The sequence below is a fragment of the Neofelis nebulosa genome, chromosome 2 (assembly GCF_028018385.1).
Source record: "Neofelis nebulosa isolate mNeoNeb1 chromosome 2, mNeoNeb1.pri, whole genome shotgun sequence".
NCBI lineage: Eukaryota > Metazoa > Chordata > Mammalia > Carnivora > Felidae > Neofelis > Neofelis nebulosa.
Genome location: NC_080783.1, coordinates 137653700 through 137680997, shown reverse-complemented (window position 1 = coordinate 137680997; position 27298 = coordinate 137653700). Strand labels below are relative to the sequence as shown.

General features: G+C 39.7%; 1 protein-coding gene across 3 annotated transcripts in view; it reads right to left on the bottom strand.

The window, feature by feature from the left end:
• PLPPR5 (phospholipid phosphatase related 5) overlaps positions 1–27298 on the bottom strand; it is a 125730-nt gene that overhangs the window by 57326 nt on the left and 41106 nt on the right. For all 3 annotated transcript variants that reach the window (XM_058716457.1, XM_058716455.1, XM_058716456.1), the window contains 2 exons: positions 26024–26156; positions 21469–21719 (listed from right to left, as the gene is read on the bottom strand). In XM_058716457.1, coding sequence (XP_058572440.1) covers positions 21469–21719; positions 26024–26156 — 384 coding nt within the window. The remainder of the gene's footprint in view (positions 1–21468; positions 21720–26023; positions 26157–27298) is intronic.

The window sequence follows — 27298 nt, the reverse complement described above, 5'->3', positions numbered from 1 at the left end:
GCATGCAAAACCTTTTGCTTGCCTCCAGTAAAATTGAAGCAACAACCCAGGCAGACATGGAGGGAGAGCCAGGCAGTTTCCTGTGAAGGCTTTTTTATAAGACTTAAAGATAGGAGACAGGAAAAGGAAAAGGAGGGGAAGAGAATTTAAGGCAGAAAAAAGGGAAGAAACCTTGTGCAAAGAGGTTACTTATGCATCAACCTGAAGAGCAAGTTTGGTAATGTAAATGAGTCACAATGCCCAAGTAGAGAAAAAGCCAACAGCAACAGTGTTTGAGGTAAATGGGCTCAGTCTTATGCAGAGAAGACAATGAAGGAGAGGAACTGAGGCCAACAGAAGAGAACATGTGCCTTCTAGAGTGGGGAGCTGTGCAGAGAGCCAACCATTGTTATTGGTGAATATGGTCCAGGGCTATCACACCACTAGTGTTTAAAAAATAAGTAGCTATATTGTTCTGATATGAAATTCTCCAAGTAAAACTCTTGGGGAAGTAACTGCATTTTTAAAAAAACATACTGGACAAAGACAGATGCATCTGCTAGCTGGATAAGGTGTGCACCACCAGTATACATCTCTAAATGGGCAAGCAAGAATGGCAGAAAGCTCACAGTGGGGGCAAGTAATCAAACAGCTCTCTACAGCATTAGGAATAAAGCTCCGATTTTTACTGATCTTTTCTTGTTTCTCCAGCCTTGTCTTCTCATTCTCTTCCCAGAGTCTATGCTTTAGCCATGCTAAACTGCTTAAAATCCCCCCGCAGAGCACCACATTCTGTCATCCCATCTCTCTGAGTCCTTGTAGTAGGCTGAATAGTGACCCCTAAAAAGATATGTCCAAGTCCAAATCCCTGGAACCTGTGAATGTTACCTTATTTGCAAAACAGGGTGTCTGCAGATGTTATTAAGTCAGGAATCTTAAGATACGACAAATGTCTTCGTAAGAGGAGGAGATACAGACAGATAAGAAAGGGATACACTCAGGAAAAGGCCATGTGAAGGCAGAGGTCGAGATTAAAGGTATGCTGCCACAGCCAAAGAATGTCTGGAGCCATCAGAAGCTAAAAGATGCACAGAAGGATTCTCCCCTAGAGACTTCAAAGGGAGCATGGCCCTGCTGACCCCTTAATTTCAGATTTCTGGCCTCCAGAACTGTGAGAGAATGTAATTCTGTTTTAAACCCCCAAGTTTATGGCAATTTATTATGGCAGTTGCAGGAAACTAATACACTCCTCAAACACCTACCATCCTTCCCCGCTTCTCTTCCCCTGAGAAATCACTTCTGTTTCCTGGAAACCTTCTGGCCACCCCACCACCTTATGTCCATTTCTATCTATGAAAGCACTACTCAGTACACATTTTATTGCTACTGTGGGGTACTTCACTGGTTATGGACTGAATTGTGTCCCCTCAAAATTTATATGTTGAACCCTAGCCCCCAATGTTTAGAAATAAGATGTTTAGGAAGATAACTAAGATTAAATGAGGTCATAAAGGTGGGGCCCTAACTGATATGCTTGGTGTCCTTATATGAAAAGGAAGAGATATTACAGAGCTTTCTCCACACTAGCACAGAGAAAAGACCATGTGAGGACACAGTAAGAAGGTGGTTATCTGCATCCCAAAAAGAGGTCTCACTAGAGGCAAGGCTGGTAGCACTTTGATCTTGCGCTTTGGTGTCCAGAATTGTGAGAAAATAAGCTTCTGCTGTTTAAGACAATAAGTTTCTGGGGGTATTTTGTTATGGCAGCTCTAGCAGATTAATATACCCCTTTACCTCCCAGCCACATCTAAGTGTTAAGCATGCACCCTGAGACCAGGGACTGTCATTGTCTTTGAATGTGATAAATTGGGCACATCATAGGTGCCCAATAATTTTCTGTTAAACGGATTAATACATAATTGAACCAGCTGTTATTTTCAGTGTTTTGGAATTAAACCAACTTACAATTGTTTGATTTTTTTAATCTAAATTTCTTCTTTAAAATGTGATACATGCGCCATGAATTAAGATAAAAATGGAGTGAATCAAGATTTTTTTTTTTTTTATTTTGGGCCCTTTCAGACATTTCTCATCAGACACTAAGATAATTGATGACACTGATAATTACTGGAAAACTCAATATAGGTGTGTGAATTTAAAGGAAAAGATAAAGGTCACTGCTTAAAAAAAAAAAAAATCCTAAGAACTGTGTGACCACTGGGTCAATACAAGTCAATATTGTGATGTGTCTGATAAAACAACAAGTAGACAAACCAAACCAAATAGAGAAAATTTAATGCCATCTTAGGTTAAACAGTACTAGATCAATTTCTGGGGTGTTTGTGTAAATATTAGATCTCTGACATCCCTTAATAATTACATTTGTAAAGTGCTTTATGGTCACAGAATCATAGAACTGTAAAAGAAGGAGGTTTACAGAAAGTCCAGATGCTTCTAAATGGTATTTCATGAATTCTTAGGAAATTCACAGAGGAGCTTCTAGAGCTTTTATGAGGAGGGAAGTGGGGAAGGAGGGTGGATTGCATGATTATATGGTACCAGGACTGCTTATCTAATTTGCAGGGTCCAAGGCAAAATGAAAATGAGAAGCCCCTTGTTGAGAAATCATTAAGAATGTCAAGACGGTGACAGTAGGGTATTACACCAAGTGTGGGGCCCTCCTGAGCTTGGAGCCTACATGACAACAAAGCTCATATAGCCATGAGACTGGCTCTGCATGTTATCATTCCCAGTTTAGACAGGTACTTGGAAAATTACTTGAAGAATGTGTGGATCACAAAAGGTAAGAAGAGAGGATACTAGGGAAATTTTATTGATTATCCCAGCAAATGAGGATGAGGGGCTGAACCAAGTTTGTAGAGTGGGAGTGAAGGGTTATCATGCTAACATTAATACCTCCTATGACTGTCCAGTTTTGCTACTTAATTTCCCCTATCCTGGGGCGCCTGGGTGGCTCAGTCAGTTGAGCATCCGACTTCAGCTCAGGTCATGATCTCATGGCTCATGAGTTCGAGCCCCGCGTCGGGCTCTGTGCTGGCAGCTCAGAGCCTGGAGCCTGCTTCAAATTCTGTGTCTCCCTCTCTCTCTGCTCCTCCCTGGCTCATGCTCTGTCTCTCTCTCCTTCAAAAATAAATAAAAACATTAAAAATAATAATAATAATAATAATAATAATAATTTCCCCTATCTTCTTCATATTTGTAAATGACTCCAAAACTATAATCTTAACACCACATTAACTCCAAGAAATTAAAGTACCCAACAAGAAAACTTTATGGGATAAGAAAAAATCAATTACAGAATGAGTTAAACCTGTGATTTAAAAAAAAAAATGATTCCATGTTAAAAAATGGTCCAGATGAGGGGCGCCTGGGTGGCGCAGTCGGTTAAGCGTCCGACTTCAGCCAGGTCACGATCTCGCGGTCCGTGAGTTCGAGCCCCGCGTCAGGCTCTGGGCTGATGGCTCGGAGCCTGGAGCCTGTTTCCGATTCTGTGTCTCCCTCTCTCTCTGCCCCTCCCCCGTTCATGCTCTGTCTCTCTCTGTCCCAAAAATAAATTAAAAAATGTTGAAAAAAAAAAAAATTAAAAAAAAAAAAATGGTCCAGATGAATTAGTGGGTGGCATCGTAAGTTAAACATAATAGCAATTAACATATAAGAGCACTTAAATACAAGAAATATGCCTGATTTATGTGTGGTGGCTCCCTTTAGTGTTCTTATCTGATGAATGCACTGTGATTTCTGGCTCACTCTAAGAAGCCAACAGTGCTAGAACATGGCATTATGCCATTGCCATGTGAGCAGCAAGGGACCATGATGTGAGTCAAAACTCCACTCCTGGGAAACTACAGATATGTGAGCCACACAGAACCAAGGTTAAGAGACCTGGAATTCTGCATGGTCAGCACTCCAGGATGTGTACTTGAGTTACTGGGGAGGCAGTGGAAGGCAGTGGTTTAGAGCACACTGAAGGAACATTCTGGATTCAGATCCTGGCTCCAGCATATACCAGCTGTGTACTCTGGGCAAATTATTAAATTTCTCTGAGCCTCAATTTTCTCATCTTTAATTTGGGAATTGTAATAGTACCTATGGCATACAAGTTGAGGACTGAACAAGATAATCTATGAAAAATATTTAGCACAGAACCAACACACACAGTAAAAGGATGTTACTTGTTATTCAGCTGTTCACACAAATACAGTATCCCTTTTTTAGGGAAAACAAGAGCAAGGGTCTTAAGTTTTAGGGCTTTTTAGGGTTCCTTATACACTAAGAGGGTCCAAAGCGGAGCTGTGCAGGATGGTGGGAACACAGCGGTGAACAGTCATAGGCTCAGCTAGGGACAGGGACCTTACCAGCCACCATCTCTGTGAATCTAATACAGCTGCCTCCATGTCCACAGGCATGGATAACTAGGGTAACTAGGATCATTTATAGCTGTGCACCAGGACCTGTCCGCCCACAGGATGTGCATAGATCCCATTCAGGCATCATCTCCAATTATGAGGGTGATTAAAGATTTTCCCAGTTGAGGTTAGAGTGGCAAAAAGCCTCAGTGGGAGGACCTGTGGGCCTTATATAAGTGCCAAGCGAGAAGTCCCTGCTTCTCTCTTGGCTCTAAAAAAATTTCCATAAAATAATGCAAAAGCTTAATTTATTTAAGGAATTAGACCCATTTATCAGAGGAATTGATCCAGTGCTTTGAGTAAGCACAGCCTCTCAATCTGAGTACCATTTTCTGCATCACTATACTTTGAGATTATAGATTCATTAGGGGACAAGGACAAGTCATCTACTTAAATTTCCTAGTTACAAATAGTGGGCATTTAAGATACAGTTGTCATCGTTTGAACCAATCAACATACTTTTCTAAGTCTGTATTATATTCATGCTACTGCTGGCATTGTGGTACTATAAAGAATGGTCTCTAACCTCAGCGAACCTGTACTCTACTGGAGGCAGAAATACATAAATAATAAAACAACAATGGTAATCTTGACCCTTTTTAAATGCAACATTACTAAGGCCTTCCCAGATTAGACCACCAGCAGTGGCACACAATGGGTGGGGCAGTGGCAACATTCGGCCCCAGATGCAGGTAATAAAGGGATGCAATAAGAAAGCCTACTAAATCTCTATCTGCTCCTTATGATTGCCAGGCAATTCTAAACAATAGTAGTAATAATACACTCCTGCCCCCCAGAATCTTTTGTTGGGGTGGCTGATTGTATCCTTCAAAGATGGCTGCAACAGTCTCCCAACCCCTTGCTCCCTTGCTTTTCCCCCACTAAGGTGAAGTCAAATTCTCCTCCCTTTGCATCTGAGCAGACTTGTGACTTGCTTGTCACCTGCAAAAGGCAGCAGATGTGACACTATGAACTCATAAAAGCCTATGAACTTCTGCCTAGTTCTCTGAAACACCTGTGCTTGGTGTTTTGTGAGAAATCAGACCACTGAGGCTGCCATGCTGGGAGGAAGCCAAGGCTCATGGAAAGGCCATGTGAGGGCAGCCCTAGTCTTCAAGTCCCAGCCCAGATGCAGACACCTGAATGAGCAATCTTCCATGCCCCAGATATCAAGACACAGTCTGGCAGACTTTGAGTCTTCCCAATTGAGGCCAGAACATCGTGGAGCAGAGACAAGATAGCCATGCTGTGTCTTTTTCATGCATCTGACCTGCAAATCTGTGAACATAGTAAATCGTTTTATGCCACCAAGTTTAGGGTGATTTGTTATGGAACAATGGTAAGTGGGACATTGGTCTAAGTTGAGCTAATTGCCGCAATTACCACTGAATGTTAAGAACATATATGTAAGCTTCAGATAAGCACATTTTATTGCATAATCTCTAATAAATATTATTTAATTAATATTTTAATTTGAAGAACTTAAGGAAGTTAATTTGAAGAACTCCAAACTATACATCTGACTTCTGGCATGTGGACTCAGCTACCCATATTTGTCTACAGAGTACATCTGTAAAGGTTGGGAGCCACTTAAGCATGCCTTGGCCACAAAATATCTCCAACCACAATGCTGCTACATTTACACAGATTTGAGAGGGAAAAAACCCATGGTAGGATTGTAATTGTAAAGATGACAAAATAGAACTTGGGTGATTTCAAATTCTGCCAATCTGTGTGACTACTTGGGTTTTTTTCAGTGTATTTATTTGAGAGAGAGAGAGAGAGAGAGAGAGGGAGAGAACGCACATGCAAGCAAGAGGGGAAGGGGCAGAGAAGGAGAGAGAATCCCAAGCAAGTTCCATGCCACCAGTGCAAAGCCTGCCACAGAGCTTGATCTCACGAACCATGAGATCATGACCCCTGCTGAAATCAATAGTTGGACGCCCAACTGACTGAGCCCAGGTGCCCCAGTACCTGAGAGTTTTTTATGTTTAACTTAAGGAATAATATAATGAAACAATGAAATATTCCATTACAATGAACTAATGAAATAATATGAATGTATGGTATTTTTGTTTCTAAGTTGTAATTTTAGAAATCCATGAAATACTGTTCTAAATTTTTATGTGTTTAAAATTAAAATATACTCTTGCTTATTTTAAAACTGAAAAATGAATCAATAAAATAATGATTACTACTGTTATCACATAACTATAATTGAAAATACTTTTTCCATATAGAGGAAAATATGTAAACATTATCTGCTTTGGTGTCAAATATACTAGGTACGCCACTGAAGACGGGGAGATTAACTTCAGTTGAAAAGATGACACAGTACATCAAAAAGACCAACCTTGATCTGGGTCACAAAGGTGAAGAGCATTTTCCCTCTCACTACAGAGCATCTTGACCCTTTATTGGTACTAGGACATACTCCACAGTATGAGAAGCATATACTCCTTCCCACCACCAAAACCACACAAAGGTGGATGTCTCCTTCTTCCAAGCCCTGGCAAGCAGCTGCTGAGAGCACATGATGCACACACAGTCAACCAGACATGCCTGCAAGTCACACAGAGAGTAGATAAAGTGAAACATCCACTCCACTGGCAGCCGTGCTGGCGGAGGCATCAAGAGGTGCAGGAGTGGGACTGTCTGTGGTCCTGCGGTCAGAGCAGCGTATCCTCCCCACACCCTTCCTGCGGTCTGATTCTGACTGTGGTTCTGGCTGCTCAGACCCCATCAGCTCCTGCTCATTCTCTGAACCTCGGTTCTAAGCCTGCCCTTTCACTTCATTTTGTCTAAAGCCAGACTCGCTTTCTATTATTTATAGTAGAGAATTTTGACAAATACATAACAGGTGAATAGAATTTTGACCAGACTGGTATCTGCAGGTACTGGAAATACTGTGGATGGAGAGAATAGCAAAAGTACTGGAGTAGATGAAACTATTGTGGTTCGTGTCTGGTAATGGTCCAGTGTGAATGGAGTTCCCATGAACTGAGAACTAAACTCATGAAAAAAGGGATTATGGAAGTACCTGGGTGGCTCAGTTGGTTAAGCATCCAACTCTTGATCTCGGCTCAGGTCATGATCCCACAGTTCATGACTTCAAGCCCCACGTTGGGCTCTGGATTCTTTCTCTCTGCCTCTCTCTCTCTCTGCCCCTCCTCAGTTTTCTCTCCGCCCCCCTCTCTCTCTCTAAAAATAAATACACATTAAAAAAAAAAAAAGAGGGATTATGAAATAAGAGAGGTGTCTGAGCTCAAGCTACCAAAACTAAATACCACAGACTAGGTGGCTTCAACAACAGGTATTTATTTCCCACAGTTCTGGAGGCAAGAAGTCTGAGATCAGGGGCAAACATGGTCAGGTTCTGGTGACTTATTCCGGATTTACCAATGGCTGCCTTCACGCTGTGTCTTTACATGGCCAAGAGAAATAGACAGCTTGCTCTCTGCTGTCTTTTCTTATAAAGGTATTTAATCCTATCATGAGGACCCCACCCTCATCACCTCATAGACACCTAATTACTTCCCAAAGACTCCCTCCCCAAATACCATCAATTGGAGGTTAGGGGTTCAACATATGAAGTTGGTGGGTAGGGAATTGGGGAGTGGGGCAAGAAACGCAATTCAGTACATACCATAGGAAAAGATAAATTTTAGCCAGGACCAAGAGGGCCTCATCTGCCACATGTAAGAGTGTGACCCTTGAAGGGCTGGTGAGGGCAGGCTACAGAAAGCTTTTATGCAAAGAGAGACTTGCTTAACACTCATGCTTTAGGAGTGTTGACTCCAGGGGCAGAATGTAGTATGGACGGATGAGAGTAGGATTTTCTCAGGAAGCCTATCTGGGAGGCTCCTGCAACAGTCAAGGCAAGATGACACAAAAGAGCCAAATTCAAACAGGAGTATGGGGGGCAGGGTGGAGAAGAGTTTGGATTTGAAAGATATTCCAAATGTGGGACCAACAGAATTAATCAGGCATCTGGATGTGGGGGTGTTGAAGTGGGAGAGGTTGAGGGTGACTCAGAGATTTCAGGCTTGGGTAACTGGGAAGGTAGGAATGCCAATAATCAAATCAGAAGAGACAAAAGCAGGAGCACATTTGGAGCAATGGCAAGATCATGATTATGATTTTGGTTTCTGAAACGTTGAGTGTAAAGAGCTGATGGAACACCACATCGATCTGTTCAAGTTAGGAACAGTCTGGAGTTCAGAAGAGATGTTAAGACCAGTGAAGGAGTTTGGGGTTCGCCTGAAGACATGGAGGGGTTAATGAATGAGCTCGCACTTGAGAAGGATAACAGAAGGAAGAAAAGGTCAAGAACAGAGACTTGGTAAATACTGGTAGATGGTCTTCTAACACTGCAATAAAGCACTTAATAAAGGAAGAAGCAAATTGGGACATACGTTCTCAAAGTCTTACAAGAGAAAAGTTGGGATAGGTGGGTGTGAGCTAGAGTCTCCATGTTGTTGAGACAGTCAGCAAGACAAAGCCCTGAAGAGCCTTTTGATAAGATCACTGTGGATGAAGTCTAAGGAGTAGTATTATTAGAATGTATGTGGCGGCAGGCAGAGGGGTGGTGGGTGAACAAAACCCATGTTGAAACTGGTTGATAAGGTGAAGAAATATAAACTAATCTTTCTAGAAGTTTCTTTCAGAAATGGAATGGTGGCTCAAATTAATGGAAGGTTTTTGTGTGGTTGTTGATTTTGTTCTTTGATAGTGGAAATTTTAGCAAGTCTAAGGAAATCACATTTCCCTACATTGTACATAAACTAATAGCACACATTTTTATGTATAGAAAGATGCCTGATTAATATGTTTGACAAAGGAGAGAAAGCAATAAATATATGTATGTAAAGTGCTTAGCACAGTAAGCATTCAGTAATAATAGTTATTTTTATATTCTAAATTTCTATATTATTATAGAGGGATTTTTCCTTGCTATTTGAAATGCTTTGTTCCCGTTCCAAGGTTTTCTTTAGATGGCATAAATAAACAAATGGCTCAAAGCAGACTGTGTTCACAGGAGAAGGTAACTTCTTTTGTAAGATGGTGGAAAAGGTGCCAAGAAATCTCCTTTATTTAAACTATATCTTCAATTTAGGGGTGGGGGGAGCTGATGACTGAAATTACAGTGCCATAATTTTTTTTTCCTATATGTTAAGGCACTCAAAATATTTTTGGCACAGAGAAAATCACGGAAGATAATGCATCATAGTAGTAACCCCTTGCTGTACATTAGCTTATAGAACCTCTCTGAGAACAAGATGAAGGCAGCGCGGCAAGCCACAGAGGTAAGTTGCTCTCCTCTTCCTTCAGGAAAGAGCCAGCCATTCTGCTGTAGGGAGGGCAGTGAGCTGAGAATGTCCACATGTAGTTCACAGTGCTTGAGCAGAGGCCACAATCTCTCTGGCCAGCCCCCAACCAGTGATGGAGCACAGCAGGGGTACTAAGGTTTGGCCATGTATGCCCAACATGAGGCTTTTCCAATGAGCAACCTCTGGTGAAGATTGGTTGAGACTTTGCCAGATATGCACCGCACTCTGAGACTCCCCCTCTCCAATCTCACTTCTCAGAGAGGTTCTATCTTTTACAAGTGTTACCCCCCTCCAAGCTTCCCATAAATCGTAGCTTCCTAATTGTATTTCTAATACTGCTCCTAATTCTATCTTAGCCTTCCACTTTGTGGAGGACCCTAAGAATTGGGATGATCTAAGAAAACAGATGGGGTTTAGGGACATATCCTTGCTGGAAATGAGGACCCCATCTTGTGAAGTATATGGAGGCACCGGGTAACAATCCAATTGCTAAAACCCACCAATAGTGACTTGGGAGAATGTTCTGGTGGAGACACGGTAATCAACTTAACCTGGATTACACTAAACTTTCCTAATTTTAGCACTGGAAGTATGAAGTCTGATGGCTGGCCACCCTAATTGGGAGGAATGACTTAACCAGGCCAATGACATGGGAAGCTGAGAAGTCCATGGAAACAATGACTAACTAGAGGGATAATGAAATTGGCCAACTCTTACTAAGTTGTGTTGGCACCCTACAGAAGAAAAATGAAAAGCTGAGGAGAGTTAACGAACAAATGAAAACTGAGTGTGATGGCCAGAGTTCCTCTTTGGGAACTTAGAAAAAAAGCTCTTGTTTCTGGAGTTTCAGAGTAAAAAAAGCTGAAGTCCAAACTTATCACTTACTAGCTAAGAGTCAAGGGACCTTCAAATATCACTGACTGCTCAGCTAAGGCAGGTCCATTATACCAAGGTCAGGACTCTAGTTAGAAAAATCTAACACCTTGACATGGGGATGGGGAAATCTGAGTGGATGTACATGAATATTTTGGTTCATCAGATTCCTCTAAACGCTCAGAGCCTTCAGACGTGGCTACCACCCCCACCTATCAGGGCTAGCACTCCTCCCAGCCCCACCCATACCAGGGACTTTCAAGTGGGGAAGTGAGAAGCCTCTTTCCCCCAGTGCAATAGGGGTCTGCTCATGATCTGCTCCCACCTCTTTTCCTGGCTGCCAGGCCAACTACTGGGGCTTAGTTGCCAGGATGTGATAAACGGAATAAGGAAAGAAAGTGACTCTGCCCCAAAACTGCTGCAAGAATTAGCCAGCGCATACCAGCTGGAGTCAGGGGAGACCTACGTGGTGGGATTTTGAAGGTGCTTTATCAAGGACGCTGAAACAGAAACAGGATAAGGGAGAGTTTGTGGACATGAGGACACTCTCCCTGGGGATATGGGATTTAATACTCTTGCAAGGCCCCTGGGGAACAGTAAAAACTCCTTGCTGCGCAGGTTCCTAAAAGCTTGGAGAAAATGATTAATTTTTCTCGATGAAGCTGACATGCCTTAATTGCTTCGGCAGACAGTGGAAGAAGGAATTAAAAGGCTCTGAGAAGTGACATTGTTGGAATGGACATGTAACATGAGCCTCAAGGACCCACCAGAGGATGATGTACCATGGGAGGACCTCATGGATGTACCATTCACTGAGGCACGAGGAATGTGCTAGTGAGAGGGGCAGTAGCAGGGTGCAGGAGTTGAGGGGTGCCTCTCCTCCATAAGCCAGTGTCGTTGGTAGGGGAGGTTACCACAGAGCTGGGTCCTTTATATCCATGCATGCAGTGCCTGAAGAAACAGAAGCCAGTGACCAGTGCTTAATCATAGGAGCAGTGGTGGGGGTTAGGGGGCTGTGTCTCAATTATCATAACAATGCATAAGGCCCTGAGTGACAGGCAAGGTGACTTGACCTGCAGAAAGTTTTGGAGATGATTTATAGAACATAGTGTGCCCTAGAGGCAAAATAGATAAGGAGCCCAGAAGACTACTCAATACATACCCACAAGATAACAAGAATGCAGAGCTGAAAGTGGATGCCCCAATAAAAGTTTCAATCCTTTGTGCAGTTACCAAACTGGAATGAAACTCACTGACTGAAGAGGCAGCAGGTCCCTAGAGGGAAGGACCCTATAACACTACAGAAAGTATGTATTGTAATGATTTTCCCAGTCCTTCCCCAAAAGGACCTATGACCATTTATTCAGGTGACTACATATTGGGGGGAGGAGAATATCCAGGCATTTTGAGGACTATTGAACAAAAAGTCTAAGGGGACACTGATTGCCTGGAGACCTGAATTAGCATCATCATGGCTCCCTGCTTCAAGGTCCCATGGGGACTAGGTAGTAAGTGAACCTGGGCCAAAGTCTACTAGGTCTGTGAACACATCTAGTGGACATTTTCCCCTTGGCAGGTAGACTATTGGGGGAATTTAATAGGAAGCTTATGAAACTATATCCCCACTCCTGCCAAGATAGTGAATCAAAAACAATACTGCATTAAGGAAGGGGGGATGGTGGAGATTTATCTACCTCTTAGGATCTCAAGAATGTAGGGGTAGTGGTTCTTATCATACCTCCATTTAATTAACCAGGCTGGACAAATCCTGGAGAAAAACTACAGTCTCCTGAATCTTAGCTAAGTAGTAGTGACCACTGATTTGTCAAATGCATTATTTTCTATCTTGTTCAAGAAAAAGAATGAGAGGGGCGACTGGGTGGCTCAGTTGGTTGAGCGTCCGACTTTGGCTCAGGTCATGATCTCACAGTTTGTGAGTTTGAGTCCCGCATCAGGCTCTGTGCTGACAGCGCAGAGCCTGGAGCCTGCTTTGGATTCTGTGTCTCCCTCTCTCTGCTCTTCCCCAACTCACTCTCTGTCTCTCTCTCTCCTTCAAAAATAAGTAAACATTAAAAAAATTAAAAAAAAAAAAAAGAAACAGGATGAGAAACAGTTCACATTCACATGGAACAGGCAAAGTTTTACATCATGGTGTATGTCAGTCCTATGCATTACCTCTCCTGCTCTTTGCCAGATCATAGTCTGAAGAGACCATCGTATTGATTCTTTGCATCAAAGATATCATGCTGATCAAGCAAGATAAAAGATGGTCAGCACACTGGAGGTCTTGGAAAGATACACGCATTCCAGATCTTGGGAGATAAAACCCTGTAAGATTCAGGGGACTGGGACATCAGTAAAATTTTTAGGGATCCATTGGCCAGGGGTATGCTAAACATCCCCTCAAAGCAAAAGACAAATTATTGCATCTTATACCACTACCGCAAAAAAGGAAGCACAACACCCTCAGATCACTACGTGTTCTTGGGGAAACACATCTCATACCTATGAATATTGTTCTGGCCTATATACCGGATGACATGAAAAGCTGCCAGCTCTAAGTGGGGCCTGGAGAAGAAAAGGGCTCTACAACAAGTACAGGCTGTAGGGCAAGCAGCCCTGCTACTTGGGCCACAGGATCCACAGGTTCTATGGTGCTTGAGATGTCGCGGCAGAAAGCATACAGTCCAGAGCTATGAGAATCACCATGTTGGCTCCTGGAGCTCAGGAGCAAGGCCATGCCTTCTGCGGCAAAGTTTGATGCATCTTTTGAAAAATGGGTATGGGCGTGTTATTGGGCATGAAAGAGATGCAATGCTTGACCACACATGTAGAGCTCCCCATTGTTAAACTGGGTTCTGTTGGACCCCGTCAAAGCGATAGTGCCTACCACGGAGGTCTAATGAGCATTAAGCACCGCCAATGCTGGTTAGGTTATTATGTATCCAATTACTGTACATCGTAAAGAAGTAAAAGGTAACATAAAAGTTGTCATTTCAAAGCAATTAAAGTTCTTTGGCATCACAAATGATGTGTAGAACATAGGATATTAAAAATTAAGAATCATAAGAATAAAACATTCACTTACAATCAAAAGTACAATTAAAATCCAATAATCATGACCATTTATATTACTTTTAGGGTTTGAGCAATTTGGCTATCTGGAAAATAGGACATGGGACAGGAATTTATGGAGTACAGTTTTTCAACAACCTTCCTAATTCATATCGTGTGATGTTCAATTAAAATCAATGGACTAGGGGTGCCTGGGTGGCTCAATCGGTTGAGCATCCAACTCTTGATTTTGGCTCTGGTCATGATCTCATGGTTTGTGAGATCTGTACTGACAGCACAGAGCCTCCTTAGGATTCTCTCTCCCTCTCTCTCTTCCCTTCCTTTGCTCATGCTCTCTGTCTCTCTCTCTCTCAAAATAAATAAATAAACATTAAAAAAAAATCAATTGGCCAGTTTTCTTCATGACTGGGCATGTGGCTGCTTCCTTTTCACTGGGCACATGCCAGAAAGTAGTGTGATATAAAAGACCAAATACCAGCTTTGGAGTCAATACTGGCCTGCATTGTATTTCTGGTTCTAGCAAATACTAGCTATATAACCTTGGGCAAGCTAATTAGCCTCTTGCATCTTCAGTTTTGTTACCTGTAGAATGAAGACAGCCATACTTTCATTCCAGCCACTGTGAAGACTAAGGCCTATAAAAAAAAGTACTTAGGATGAGGCTAGACTGTTACTTTCTCATAAATGGAAGCCGGAGGACTGAGGGCTGAAATCTAAGAGCAGGACACAGTACTAAACTTGGGCCCAGGGATTTGGCTAAGTTTAGCCAAAGCATCGAAGTAAGCGGTGACGGTGTGTAAACCCTGCAATGCATACAGGAGCACTGGTTGTGGGTCTAGGTCCGGCTTTCCTATTCCTGTGCTCTAAGAGAAAATGCTTAGGGATTCCCAACTACTCAAAGCTATACTCAGTCTGCCGTGGCTCAGGCTGATGGCAGCTCATGGTGCCCAAGCTCATTCCATTTCTCAGAAACTAGGAATTTCATTTCATCTCACTTCATTTCATCTGACTCTGGTCTCATCAGCACTGGGCTGTCAATCTTCAAATCCTTATTTCGTATCTGAGATTCTTTGACAATCTCCTTATAACATTCCCTTTACTTTTAGTTTCTCTCCCTTTTAATTCCCTCTTTATGCTCTATCGGACCATTTTAAGCTTCAGAAGGAGTTGATATCAGTATGTTCAGGCTTAATGCGTTATAGGTATTCCATATATATTTATGGAATTGAATTAAGTAAAATAATTCAGAAGCACTGCCGTAATGTCAGTTTTCAACCCCGTCTTACTTATTAACCCAAATGTTAAGCCTCAGGTTGGTTTACAGTGACTTTCTGATTTATTTATTCTTGCTAATCCTTAAATCCCATATATACTCCCCATCTGAGGTTTCCCCTCACTAGTTCCTAATTGTATCTGCTGTTTCTTGCTTGCTGTCTGCTTTCATTGTCCCCATCTCTGGAATGCTTCTTCTTTACCTATTCAAATCATATTCATCTTCAAGACCCAGGCCAAGTGCCACTTCCCATGAAGCACTCCCCGATGGTACTTGTCCACGGTGATCTTTTCCTTCCTGGATACTGAATGGCTCTCACTGTCATCACCAGATACACTAACATTCATATTCCATCTAGAACTTTATTATGCACTATCTCTAGGGAAAACTTATCCAGTAGGCATGGAACTTAGATCCCAGATACTTGTAGGGACCAATAAAACTGTTATAATTTCCTTTAAAATCAGAAGGAAAAGTGAACATTCAGGTTGAAGAAAATATTTAATATACGTTATTTATTAATTTGTTTTTATAGCAATGAGGTTGTAAAGCATATACATATTTTCAATGGCAGAGGACGTCCTGAAAACACAAGTGCCTAGGGCCTACAAAAGTCATAACACAGGGCTGACTCTGTCTGATATTGTCCTATACGAGTAAGTCCTGTTTTCCTAAATAGAATGTGCTAGTGCTGCCAGAAATCCCGAACCTGGAGTTGGTGAACACCTAGGAAGCCCCAGACATATTAACGGAATTCTATGACATAGTTTTCAATATTTGTAAGAGCTTAATAGAATAGTATATTTACCCACAAGAAGCCCACCCACAGGCACTAACTAAAATGTCAGTACTCTTTGCTGTTGGCCGGAACTGTATTAAGTCACTTGGCAGCAATGGTGATCTCATGCTGCTTACTGGTTCTGATACATTGTGGAAGACACAGGAACTTCTGGGATGTGACTGGGGAACCAGAAACCATTATAAAGTGATGAGTCAATCCCAGAATACCCAGTTATAGTGGCACTTACAGAAGCCAGATAAAACTAAGGTAAAGATGCAGAGTATCCAGGCATCTTTAATCATTTACTGCTTTATATTTAATAGCTGTATGTGTGCCATTTTAATAATTGTATGTGTACAATTTCAAAACAGCATTATTATATATTTTTTATCATGGGCCACTGTTTAATATCTAGGCCTATGCGTGCATGAGTGGCTCAGTTAGTTAGGCGTCTGACCTTGGCTCAGGCCATGATCTCACGGTTGGTGAGTTCGGCCCCGCATCCAGCTCTGGGCTGACAGCTCAGAGCCTGGAGCCTGCTTTGTATTCTGTGTCTGCCTCTCTCTCTGCCCCTCCTCTGTTTGCACTCCTTCTTTCTCTCTCAAAAATAAACATTAAAATTTTTTAAAAAATAATATCTGGGCCTAAGTTGAGATGGGAAAGCATCATATTAGACAGAAGATTTAGAAATATAAAGTTCATGGAGGAGTGTGGTAGAAGAAGGTAAATTATAAAAGGGGGCCATGGTAACGAAAACATTGGAACTAAATGGGTACTTTGCAGATGTCTTTGGTAACCTCCCCATCCCCTATGACACTTGGCTGAAGGCTGACAGGAAAAAATTGTCCATCGACTAATACCAGTGGTCCCGGCAACAGTAGTCACAGTAATAGTATAGCAGTCACTTTATGAGCGAGTGCCCACTAAATACCTTTTAATATATTATCTAGTAGACCACAGATTTGCTCATTTGAAATCTAGAGCACAGGGATCGTACACACTTCAGCGTTAAATTACTTCTGAGCAGGGAAGATTTAGAGGAATGGCCTTCTGATAGCAGCCAGATCTCATCAGTCACTGAAGGCAAATACATGAGGGCAGCCCAGAGCTTTACCTTCCACCCACTTTGATGTTTCGCCTTCAAACACAATCCCTGACCAGCCTCATGAAATCAAAGGCTGCAGGAAAACTGCCATGCATCCCCCAAATTCCTGTACCCCACACTGAGGAGCTGTTCATGCCCCTACACAGATTAGGTAAAATATTACTAAACGAAGGCCAAACAGATACCAGTGGGTCGTGTTTATTTAACCCTCGTCTTGGCAGCCTGTGGCAGCCCATGTGCACATGGGACCTCATGAGATTATTATAAAAGGTGGCTGTGTGGGCAGCAAGAGCATGTAGATGCCAAAGACTGGACACCAACAAGGTGGGGGGTAATGATACTTCAGAGCTTTCTGCTAATATTCTGGGAAAAGACTGCAGTGAGTTGTTTAATATCCACAAATTCCTCTTTTGCTAGTACATCAACTTCTTTACAGTCTGATTGTACTGCACCTCCCATTTATAGGTGGAGTCTGTTTCTCTGCTCCCATCAATCTGGGCTGGCCTTGTGGATTTGCTTGGACCAACAGAGTCCAGAGATGGGGATGGTGAACAAGTTTTGGAGCACAAGCTTCAAGACGCCCTGTAGCTCAGGTCTCTGCTCTCTTGGAAGGCTGCTCTCAGATCCTCTCGGAGAAAATCTCTTGAGAATGAGAGAGGCCCAGCTATTGAGCTGTCCCATCCCCATCTACCCCTAGCTGAACACAACACATGAGAGAAGCAAGGTTCTAAGGACCAGTAAAACCCACAGAATCCTGAGGACAGCAAATTCTTGTTTTGAAGGGTGGTTTGTTCACAACCAAAAATAATAACAGGCCAACAAGTGTAGCTGACCCCTTCCTTCCTTCCTTCCTTCCTTCCTTCCTTCCTTCCTTCCTTCCTTCCTTCCTCCCTCCCTCCCTCCCTTTCTTTCTTCCCTCTTTCCTTTCCTTTTTCCTTTCCTTTCCTCTTTCTTGCTCCTTCTCTCCCTCTCCCTCTTCCCTTCTTCATTTTCTTCCTTTCCTTTTTCCTTTCCTTTCTTCTTTCTTTCTTCCTCCCTCTCTTCCTCTCTCTCTTCCCTTCATTTTCTTCCTTTCCTCTTTCTTTCTTTCTTTCTTTCTTTCTTTCTTTCTTTCTTTCTTTCTTTCTTTCCTTCTTTCTTTCTTTTTTCAGAGAGTCAATATAAGGTCATAATTGGAAGTAACCTAAGGAGATCATTTTATGTCTTCCTGTCACTGATTTATAAGATCAACTGGAAAGTCATGAAACACTGTTTCTCATTCTCAACTTTGAAGTTCATTTTACAATTAGAAAAACTGCTCACTTCATATGAAATGAATAACACAAAGCTAAATTTAAATATTATTCTAATGTGACTTAACACTGAATTATAAATGTAATGGTTGAGGGTTAAATAACCTTCAGAATGTTTTCCTGGGAAACCAACAACATTTGCAAAAATAGGCATAGGGATTTTTTTCCCCTGAAAGTTCTCAGTAAAGCAAAAGAGAACAACTCTGTTATCAAATTATCCCCAAAAGCCTTAATTAAAGTCAAATGCTAAAGGAGACTTCAAGTTCCTTAATTTTATTTACTAATCCACAAAGAGAAACATCAGAAAAATATTTCTCAGTTCTTATTCATATACTTCATAATATGGCTTATTTATTTTTATTATGTATGTACATATGTTTACCACACTTACACAACATTAAACAAACATATATCTAAATACAGCAATAAGCCTGTTTCCACAGAAAATACTGATTATATGGCTATTTTCTCCTATATACCTACTCATCAAAATTCTGGCAAGCATTTCACGAGACTGTATTAGCTCGAAATACCCCGACACTTCTATTATAAAGTTTTCCCAAGGTGTCTCTAGTGAAACTGGGAAGAAATATATATGTATATGGGATCAAATATAACAGCAAAACCTGACTGTAATGCCTACATTTGCAGCAGGAGTTATATTCAGAGTTGCCATGGCAGCCACCCACACTCACATACTCATAAATGAGTGTAGGGAAGAGAGAAAAGGAGTTAGTAGAGAACAGAATCTATTGTTAAAAATACAGAGGTACCCTTCAATGTAATTACAAGTAGGAATCCTGACTTTTAGTCTGAACCACGTTTTAATGTTAGAAGATTTCCAAGAGTTGCAGTGTTGTTAAATGTTTTTTCTCTAAACATATCTACCATCTGAACCCTCAACCATAACCTTGATGGATGCTGAGATTATGTGGCAGCAGGAGGAAATTCAGCTGATCATGCATACGTTAGGGCTAGTATGATTCAGTGATTCCTTCTCTGGAATACTCGGAATCATTGTAGCCAGGAAAGTGTGTGGTTCTATGGATCTGGACGAGTTACTTCACTTTCTGAGTGTCCTCATCTATAAAATGGGCATAATAATGCCACATACTTCAAGGAGTTTTTATGAGGATTCAAAAAATTAGTACCAATAATCAATCATTACCTAAATAGTAGTTACAATAAAGAATAAATTTTAAGACATCAGTAAGAATTAGTAATACATTAAATGAATTAGTAAAAGTGAAGCACTTGGTGCTTGATACATAAATTCTCAATGAATATTTTCTATAATAATAATTATATACTATACAGATAATTATGTATCTATATATATATATATATATATATATATATATATATATGTATATATATCCAAGAAGTTGCTAAAATACATGCCAGCTGACTAGAGGCAAGGTAAGATATTAAGATTTCGCCAGTACTTAAAAAGATAATGCCTTGTCCTAAAAGCAATGCCTTTGAAAACACAATTTTGGCAGAACAAAAAGATCAAGTATTTACAATACTAGCACATTTGCCACCATTTGCAAATGCTGGTTATACAGCAAAATCTACCATCTATTAAGTGCTAAAATAATGTAACAGGATTTGTTTGGATTCAGAGAGTCTTCTAGAATTTGTCTCAAGCCATTGGTTTGATCACATATGTATATGCAGGTACATTTGCAATTCATACTCAGATACAAATACCAGTGTCAGATTTAGACGTGATGACAATGAATGAAAACTATTTTCTGACTTCTGATTCACTCAAGTTTTAAATCTGCATTTTAAGGCTGAATGCTTCATATTCTAAAAGAGGTGTAACATGTCATCAAGCAGGTTAGCATAGGAAAGAATATGCATGGATTAACAGATTTCATATCAAGTCTAGAAGTACCTGAGAATGGGAAACAGAAAGTAAAGCTGATGGAATAAAGAAATCAGGGGAAATTAAAGGAACAGAGTTGGGAGCACACCGAGAGGGGAAAAAGGGAGTTGTAACTAACAAACTGTACAGAAGTCAGAAGACAGTGGAAGAGAAAATGGATAGGATGGGATTTGATCTTTAACTCTATAAAATCCTGTTTGATGGGATTTTTTAAAAAGTCCAGGCTGTGAGGGATAGAATTAGCTTGACCTGAAAACTTTAGAAATGTTAAAATGCATACATTCATGGCCTCCAAAATTACCCTGCCACTGCGAATGTTATGTACAATGCTAAATTTCCCCTCCTAAATTGTTGCTTATTTAGTAATTTTATTTCCGATCTCAAGTAGAGGTGTCATGGGGTATTTTACTGCTTGGCTCTTTGTTTGTTTTTAGAGATAAGCAGACATGATTGCATTAAGAATATCAGAGATATTTCCATAATCAAATACCCCTTTGAGGGTAAAAATAAGTCTGAGTTTTTTCAAGTCATTAGCAGTGATAAAATTTGGTTTCAAATTGTGTTTGTGATCTCCTGTCAATGAGCTAAAATCAGAAGAAAGTAGCTATGGGCACCATTAGAAAGGAGAACCCCTGAAGGCATTTAAATTCTCTGAACCTCTTACTGTAGCCATGGAAAAGCCTACAGAGCACACTTTCTGGAGCCCAGCTCCATAGCTGCAAGGCAGATCATGGTGATGGAGGAAAAGGCTGATGGCAGGAATGCAGGGGCCAAGAGCTACCTGCCAAGGTTCCCCTTGTTTCTGCTCCTGCGTCTCAGTAAAGCACTCGACCATCACCACTTACTTCCACCTAGAGGTCCCGGATAGCTACACCAGGGGCCTGGCTCTCACTACTAAAATGAGGGCAAAGACTCAAGAATAAAGGAAAAAATAATTTATAAGGACATTTTGGCTAGTTCTGTGAGAACATATTAAAACACTGGTTGAGATATTATGATGACATAGTTACCAATAATGAAACAAAAAAATCTTTCTAAAAAAAGAGTGCTCCCTTCCCCACCACCACCAGAGAATATTAGAGCTTGAGTAGGCAGCTGAGAGGCCTGGGTAGTTTTCTTAATTGGGCTATTGCAAGATTATGGGGACTGCTATGGGACAAATTTGTTTCCATTAAACCCTATTTAACATAAAGACAAACATATTCGCAAATAGAAATGCTAATGGCTATATTTTTTAATGCAACCACTACCCACACATAATCTCATGAGAGTCAACTGACTTAATTTTATCCACAGTACAAACAGCTATTATTAAAAATAAATTAAATGGCCTACAGAAAGCTGTTAATGTGACTTCCATTATGGCAGAGAAAAATAATTTCTTCATTGGGAGAATTAACAGAAGGACAGACTAAGACTGGTTAATAATCCTTACTTACTGTCAGATACATAGCTGCATAGACACTGAGAGCTGCTTCTTTGGATGGAAACGTTTTCCTTGCTCTCATGATGAGATCTGGGTTGCCCGTGCAGGCCTCTTCCCCGCTGATGAACTGTGTATACTGCTGACATCCAAGTGCTGTATAGTTGGGCTTACACAGGGCAAGAAAATGTGGAGCCAGATTCCCGGTAACTACTTGCCCAGCATTTACAAAGATATCTGTAGCAAATAGCCCAAATGTATAAATACCTGAGGAAGAAAACAAACCATTTTAACTCTTTGGGGTTTTGTTTTTGTTTTTGTTTTGTTTTGTTTTGTTTTTGTATTTCAGTTTACAATAAACCAACATGGAAATATTTTAGAAACTGTAAAATACACTTACAAACATATGGTTCCCTCCACTTCCACTTCTCTCCAGTTCTTTGCTTTCTGGAGTGGTGGGAGAGTTAAATTATTTAACATATTGAGCTGTCTACCACTGGCTACAGTTTTATGCATGGCAGGTTTATAAGATAAAAGAAGAAGATATATTCTAAGACTGTGTTTGGATAATGTGATTTTTAAAAAGGAGACACGTTTCTCTGGAGAGGGCTCAGTCTCTCACCTTCAACTAATGTTAGCAATCTTTATTTTTCCCTATTTTGAAAATATTTCACACCTTACAAACATAAAGCAAAGCAGTTGTCTCCCTTTGATTATGCCTCTTAAACCCATTCGGACTGATATTAACTCTGCTGGAGATGCCATTTAGCAGTAAAATCCAACAGCATTAGTTTTCATTTAAATGTCATGGAAAATCTTAAGTAAAGAAGAATGTTTCAGATTAATCTCTACACTGCTTTCACAAAAAACATCTTAAAAAGCCACTTAACAGCTAGTAACTTAGTCCCACCTTATCTTTTATGGTTGGAATTTAGTTTATCAAATTTTGGGCAATTTAGTAAATAATAATGCAAACAAAATTATAATTTTTCAATTATCTTCACAGCATTAAAATTTATTTGCTTTGGTTATCTGAAGGTATAAAATTAAGTATTTACAGAATTTTTGTCCCCTTTTGTGAAGAACTTGACAATTTATTCAAATTAAAAAATATTCCACATTCAATGCCATTGGTCATTAGAACCAAAACTTATTTTTCTCCTCAGGTAGCATAGGCAAAATACATTCCTTGGCATCATTTTCAATTAAACTTACAGCTACAGCCTTTGAGGATGTGGTACCAATGTGAAGAGATTTATTCTTTTATAATTTGGGGAAATAAAATTCCATCAGGTATTTTAAAATTATACCAAAAGAGGGGCACCTGGGTGGCTCAGTCGGTTAAGCGGCTGACTTCGGCTCAGGTCATGATCTCACGGTCTGTGAGTTCGAGCCCTGCATCGGGCTCTGTGCTGACAGCTCAGAGCCGGGAGCCCGTTTCAGATTCTGTGTCTCCCTCTCTCTCTGACCCTCCCCTGTTCATGCTCTGTCTCTCTCTGTCTCAAAAATAAATAAACGTTAAAAAAAATTTTTTTTTAAATAAAAAAATAAAAAAAAATTATACCAAAAGAATATTTCCCAAACAGTTCATTTATTAAAAAGCCATATAGTTCTATTATAATAATCAGACAGCTTTCTTCTTAGTTCTACATTTCAGGATTGTTTGTTTGCTAAATCTTTACATAATCATTGGCAGTTGTGTAGGAAGTCACCAGGAAAGTTGTGCAGGATCAAATAATTTTCCAGTATCAGATGCATGGCTATCCTTTTAATTTTTGAAATATTATATAAGATTATAAAAGGTTCATGCACACAAACCTGCACATAGCAAAACTCTATGTGTATACAAATGGCAATGAGACAAGACCTTAGTTCTCCCTTTGTCTAAAAATTCTAAAAGCAAATAATAAAAAGCTTTTTCTTTACATCTTCCCAGCATTTCATGAGTCATACAAGTAAATGTTAGCAAAAGAAGAAATTTAGGAGAAGCAGAGAAATGAAAGAAAATGGAACTCAATAAAATGTTAATGCACATAAACTCTCCTTCCAACCATCATGGCCCAGCATGGAAACCTAAATGGTAAGTCTTCATCTTTACTCCCCTGGAATCTAGGCTAAGATGTACTCATTTTATTTAACCAAACCATTCTCTTTATCTGCTGTAATAAGTTTTCCCGTTTAAAGTAGAGAAAAGTATTTGATACGGACATGGAAATGTCTCTTCATACTTGCAAAGTTCCCAAATGTGCTTTTGAATTAAAATATTCAGTGCATCAGGCCCAAGACCAGTATTGTAGTTGACTATAAAGATACTTTAAACTGAGATCCCGTGACAGTATCCACTGTGCTGACCGCCAGAATAAAGTCCGTACAAAGAACAATGCCCTGGGGCACCTGGGTGGTTCAGTTGGTTGAGCCGCTGATTTTTAATTTCAGCTCAGGTCATGATCACAAGGTTGTGGGACTGAGCCCCACATCAGGCTCTGTGTTAAGCATGGGACCTGCTTAAGATTCTCTCTCTCTCTCTCTCTCTCTCTCTCTCTCTTTCCCTCTCTCTCTCTCTCTCTCCCCTGCTCATGCTCTCTCTATAAAATCAAATCAAATCAAATCAAATAATACTTAAAAAAAAGAATGATGCCCTATGATGCAATAATATTTTGCTTATAAACTTCCCATTATAACAAACTAGAAACATCCAAATCATAATGAACAAGGGAAAAGAAACAAATCAAGCAATCCTAAATATTTCATAAAATCATATAATAAGAAACATACAGAGATTTAAAGCATGCTTTACTGTGTATAGTCTTTAGAAATATGCTTTACTGTATATATTCCTTAGTAATATGTGTGCAAATGCTGAAAAATATTTACTTAAGTAGGGATAATAAAATTTGCTTTAACAGTATTTTGGAAAGTGTCAATTTCATCATTTTTAGTTTAGAGTATATTATTGCTTATTTTGTTATTAAATGTCTCTCATGCAAAGATAAACGAGTCAAGAACACAGTATCGATGTATGCAAAAAAAATAACTGTAAAGTTTCATAGAAAAGTTATCACTTAGACAGTATAAATGAGGGCTCTGGAGATGTATAACTTGAGGGCAATAAAAAGAACAGTCTTAGATATGAAAACCTCCCATCTTTAGAGAGATTCATAGGCATGATGACATTTGATTAGTCTTTAAGTAGGATTATATATAGCTTTGCTTATCTGTGCATAATATCTCCAAAGTCTTCATCTTGATCCCACTGCTATAAGAAGTATATTGAAGGGTACACTATCCTTAATCTTAATCTAAATACAGATCAGAATTTACCTTAAATTTTATCTAGTATAGTATATACAGAAATACTTTTTAATCTGATAAATACAAGAAATAATAATTTATATTAAACTTTACTGTGTCAGTTAAAAATTTGTCTTGGCCAAATTTCTACTGAATTGAAATGATCTGCAATAACTTATCAATACTTATATGTATTAGTGCTAGAATTTCAGATTGAAGGTTAACGTCATCAGTAGATGCTTTTTAAATTTTTTTATATTTTTTTTTAACTTTAACCCCAGCATAGTTAACATACAATGTTATGTTAGTTTCAGGTGTCCCATATAGTGATAGTAAATCTTTTCCTCTAATAAAATCACCAATGCATTTTTGTTGACATTTAAAAAAAAAAAGCTCAGAGGTAATGCAACATGGAGAGCTACATATGGTAATTAAAAAATAAACATATGTTTTGTTATTATTTTTTTAATGTTTATTTTTTATTTTGGGGAGAGAGAGAAAGTGCATGTGTGTGGGGGGGGGGGCAGCGGTGAGGGAGCGTGGTGCAGAGAGAGAGAGAACAGGAGAGAGATCCAAAGCAGAATCTATACTGAAAGCAGAGAGCCGCATGCGGGGCTCGAACTCCAACTCACCAACTGTGAGATCATGACCTGAGCCAAAGATGGACACGTAACCAACCAACTGAGTCACCCAGGAGCACCAAGGTGTCTTTCTTAAGTTTATGTATTTATATTGAGAGAGAGGGAAAGAGAGAGAATCCCAAGCAGGCTCCACACTCAGCATGGAGCCCGATGCGGGGCTCAGTCTCACAACTGGGAGAACATGACCTGAGCTGAAATCAAAAGTCGGGCACTAACCCACTGATCCACCCAGGCGCACTATACAACATATCTTTTATCTGCCAATCTATTTTTCTTGTCTTTCATGATGCTCAGCAATATGACTAGATTATCATTTCTCTTTAAGCATTGTTTCTGAAGTTTCATAAGCCCAGTAAATAATTTCTTTTAATTATATAATTTTTAGTTTCTTAAAGAATATGAAAACATCCAAGTGTGGTGTTCTTTTTTCCTTAAAATAATATGGAAATGACACCTGAAGTAGAGTCATACAATATGAGAGAACGTCATATGCAATATTATTTTTAAAATCAAACTGAAACATTTCAAATAAAATATAATCCAATATTTGCATAGGGCTAAAATGCTGATCATTTTAAGGGTTAGCTTATACATAAACATGGTTTCAGCAACAATAAAAATAATTCAATGAACACATACCCAGAAATCGTACAGTTCGCCGCACCAGTGGGTTTATATAGCAACAATCTCCAGTTAAAATAGTTTTCTCCTGGTTTTCAAAGTCCCGTGTGGCTAGTTGTAGGCAAAACACAGCAGTTTCTCCAACTATTATCTTGCAAGGAAATAAAAGGTTAAAGAACATTAGAATTTAACAAGTATACTGTAGAATAATCTTATTTTTAAAAAATGCAGAAAAGTAACTCCTTTGAGTGGTAACAATCTCAATATAAAACTGAATCATATTTGCTTAACTAAACTCTTTTATTAGAACTTTATATACATAAGCCATCTTTCTCTTAATTCAAGAGAGCATTAAACCGATAAATTATGAATACAAATGGACCATACCATTTTTGTCTTCTAAAAGACTTCATTAAAATACACACACACACACACACACACACACACACACACACAAAGGATCTTTGCTTTAAGGACACACTCATTTATTTTTGGTATGTAAATGAATTCCATGTTTTATTTTTAAGTGATTATGTCTTGTTTAAATTTGTCACTGCCAAAGAAATCACAATGATTTTCTGTGAAAATATTCTTGAAAGGATTGGATAAAGACATCCTAAGGTAAAATTATATTAATACTTTTATAACAAGAAAAAATCAATTCACATGTGTTTGGCCTTGAGATTATCCTTCACCAAAATCTCATTATTCTATTCTGAGACAGTATTAAAAATTATAGTCATTAATATATTCTTTATACTTTAGTATACCTGTGTCATTATAATCTTCATAAAAAAACATGATACAGAAATATTATCATACTTCTTTTATAATTGAAAAAAAAACAAGATTTGGAACTCAAATGAATTGCCCAAAGCCACAGAGCCATTAAGGAGAAAAATTGGGTTCTGGTACAGATTCTTTGCTCTACAATGCTGATTTATTAAAGGACCTGCTAATTTATTAAAGAAGCTGCCTATTTTCCATTGGTGTTTATACCATTTGCAGTGGCCTGTAAAATCACCCAGAAAGGTATTAAAGCCTGTGTTATTACTCCATTTTATGGATGAGGAAATGAAGGCTTAGGGATGTTAAATAATTTGCACCCCATCAGGCCAATCAGAAGCTAAGCAGAAATTGCTGACTCAGCTCCAGATCTTTTGATGCTGTGTGTGTGTGTGTATGGGTGTGTGTGTGTGTGTGTGTGTGTGTTAGAGAGCATGCACATATGAGCAGGGGAGGAGCAGAGAGAGACAGAGGTAGAGAGAGAATCCCAAGTAGGCTCCACGCTGT